This window comes from Dipodomys merriami, unplaced genomic scaffold (assembly GCF_024711535.1).
Source record: "Dipodomys merriami isolate MVZ:Mamm:240054 unplaced genomic scaffold, mDipMer1.0.p SCAF_36, whole genome shotgun sequence".
Taxonomy (NCBI): domain Eukaryota; kingdom Metazoa; phylum Chordata; class Mammalia; order Rodentia; family Heteromyidae; genus Dipodomys; species Dipodomys merriami.
Genome location: NW_027205159.1, coordinates 12,588,810 through 12,592,290, shown reverse-complemented (window position 1 = coordinate 12,592,290; position 3,481 = coordinate 12,588,810). Strand labels below are relative to the sequence as shown.

At 39.4% G+C, this 3,481-nt stretch overlaps 1 gene segment (V, D, J or C); it reads right to left on the bottom strand.

Moving 5' to 3' along the window:
• Positions 1–2,608: 2,608 nt before the first annotated feature.
• On the bottom strand, positions 2,609–3,236 carry LOC138804205 (immunoglobulin kappa variable 1D-13-like). The segment is given in 2 exon segments: positions 2,609–3,037; positions 3,162–3,236. Coding segments are annotated over 2 exon segments (396 nt in total).
• Positions 3,237–3,481: the final 245 nt, after the last annotated feature.

The following is a 3,481-nucleotide window of genomic DNA, read 5'->3' as shown; positions in this document are numbered from 1 at the left end:
CTCCTTCAGACATTCTGACAGAAAGTACAATTCAAGCATCAACTTTTGTCCTTTGTCTCATCATTTTGTTGTTCCCTTTCCCTTCGCTAATTCAGATAAATGTATATATACTACACAGGGTACCAAAATAAAATACAGACAACAGGGGATAAACCATAGGGGAAAATAGAAAAAAACCGAGATGTACAATTCATTATGTCGAAAAACGAACTTTACAACTTTGGTGGGGGATGGGGGAGGATAGGGTGGGGGGCAGCGGGGAGTATGGGAAGGGATGGGAAGGGGAAACAAAGAGGAGGCAACAATGCTTGATAAGAAATGTACTAGTTATCTTGCCCATGTAATTGTAACTCCTCTGTACGGTATTCTCACAATTAAAAAAAATAAATAAAAGAAATAAAAAAGAAATAATGCAACAGCGATACTCACAAAACAATATGTTGGAAATGAACCTTACAACTTGGTGGGGTGTGATGAGGGAGGAAAAGTGGGAAGAAAATGGGGGAGAGAGTAACAATGTTCAATAAGAAATGTACTCACTACCTTACATATGTAACTCTATTGCCATTGTACATTATCTGGACAATAAAATTGAATTAAAAAAAAAAGAATCAACTTTCCTTGGAGGGACAGGAGAGAATGATATTATTTTACTCAAATCTGACTTGTTGAATGGTAATTTCTTATCTTACCAGTTAAAGATGTAATTAAAACGGAATCACCTTTTTCAATCTATATTACCCTCATGACCACAAAAGTTTCAAAGTAAAAATTCAAAGCTTAAATTTTATAGGCTCTGTGGCTCTCCTCCTCAGATCTATCCTCTTGACCAACATTCCATGACAGGGCATCCATTCCCCAGATCCATAGGGGTCCAACCCTGCTGCTTTGAGGAAGGTTGATGGATTCTGAATATGTGCACAGTGATTTGTGTGGAAAAATGTGAGATGAAGGGTCGAAGTGATCTGCTGACGATCAGTACAAGGTCAGGACTTAATATTCCTAAATCAAGCAGAAGAGTTGAAGGAGCCTAACTTCAAAACTGAGCTCACAGACAATTAAATTTGTGCCTAAAAAATCTGAATATTGTTGAATTACATGGGTGTCTGGATTAACTAAAACACAAAACACATGACTGGAAAAATCATTTACGAAACATTGCCTTTTAAAATGAAACAGCTGAGCACCAGTGACACAGGCTTGTAATCCTAGCTACTCAGGAGGCTTAAATCTGAGGGTCGCAGTTCAAAGCCAGCTTAGGCAGAAAAGTCCATGAGAGTCTTATCTCCAATTAACCACCAGAAAACCAGAAGTGGCACTGTGGCTCAAGTGCTGAGTGGTAGCCCTGACATGAAAATCTCAGGGACAGTTTCCAGTATCCAGTGTCCAGAATTCAAGCCCCATGAAATACATATATATATATATATATATATATATATATATATATATATATATACACACACACAATATGCATAAAGAATCAAGTAATCCTATAGTCTGCAGGATGATCAATAGAAGTAGAAAACACCTTGTTAAAGTAGTAAAACAAAGAGCATCGTCTATATTGCGTCTTACTCAAGCAGACTTAAAAAAAATAAAATGCATTTGAATACATATCTTAGGGTTCATTTCCCTAACATCACCTTATCTGACCTTTTTTGCTTGACTCAGACATATACTAGATATTGCAAATAAGGAAAACCATGGGACCTATGTTTCTTTGGGCTTGGTTTACTGTATTTGATGTTGGTATAATTTGTGGAAGGGAAGAGGAAAAACAAGTCGTTTAAATAAGGATACAGGTGGACCCATTGCAACAATGAGAAGGACAAGTTGTTATGTAGAAAAGGAACTTTACAATTTTGGTGGGGCGGGGTGGAGAGGATTGGGTGGGGGTTGGGGGGGGAGGATGGGAAGGGATGGGAATGGAAAACAAAGGAGGAGGCTACAATGCTTGATAAGAAATGTACTCATTATCTTGCCCATGTAATTGTAACCCCTCTGTACAGTATTTTCACAATAAAAAATAAATAAAAATTAAAAAAATTATAAAAATCTTAGAAAGCATTACACATAAAAATATCATTTTGTAAACCTTTTGCTTCAATTTATGTACATAGGCTTTTTTGTGTACATGTGAGAATGGATTCCTAAGTAAATCAGATCACAAGGCTGAATGCCTTTTGCCAGGGTTTGTGGACAAAGCCATTGAAGATACACTGTTTAATGAATGGAATTATTGCTGCTTCGTTCCCTCTGATGCTAAACTTCTTAAATAAAGACCTACCCATATGTTTTAATGTTAAAAAATAAATAAATAAAATGCAATAGTGATTCTATGGGGCTGACAAGGGCACAGGATCAGAGCGCAGGAGGTTGAACACAGAAGAAAGATGGAAGACTATGATCAATGCACATAATACACATATAGTGAGAAACCCAGAATCCCATTAATAGTTACAGATATGTACAAAAATAGGCTATCAGAAAATAAAGGAATAAAATCTAAAGCAATGAATCCATTCTTTGTATTAAAGGCAATTCCTGCTTAAAATACCATTAATTATTTTATTATTGCATAAATATCAACTGCTGCCATAATTCAGACTCTCGAAGTATTAACTGGCTTTTGCTGACAACATTCTGAGCAGGTGGAGGCAGCAGAAGGAGCAGATGGGGCAGCCCAGACTCACACTTCAGCTTCCCTGGGAGGTTTTTGTTATGGCTTGTATCACTGTGGGAGGGAAACTGCTACCCTGTTGACAGTAATAAGTGGCAACATCTTCGGGCTCCAGGCCACTGACCCTGAGAGTGAACTCTGTCCCAGATTTACTCCCACTGAACCTTGATGAAACTCCAGACTCCAAAGTATCTGCACGGTAGATCAAGAGTTTAGGAGCTTTCCCTGGTTGCTGCTGGTACCAGGCTAAAGCATACCCAATGTCCTCACTGGCCCTGCAAGTGATGGTGGCAGTGTCTCCTAGAGACACAGACAGTGAAGATGGAGACTGGGTCATCTGGATATCACACTTGGCACCTGGAAGCAGAAACATGAAAACAAATATCCACACTAATTATCAAGTTATAAGAAGGCATCCATGAAGAGTAAGCATCCTGGATCACACTGAGCTGTGTAAATCCCTAGCATTGTCCTTCTTTACCTGGGAGCCAGAGCAGCAGGATCCCCAGGAGCTGAGCAGGGGTCCTCATGTCCATGCTGTGTGCTGACTTGGACTGACTACTGCCTATTGTGAGCAGCCTATGAAGAAGTCCTGAGCATACTGGGCTGTGCTGTTGGTGCATGCAAATCAGCAGCAGAGTTATACACAGCTGTCCAGCTGCCTCATCTCAGCAACTCTGCACATTCTGAGTCTCAAGGGAACTAGGTCAGGCAACAGAATCAGTTTTAAACAAAGAAGAGAATCACCAAGTTGCTTTCCTGTGATGTGAGCACAACAATGGTAGCTTTGAGGATCAAAGC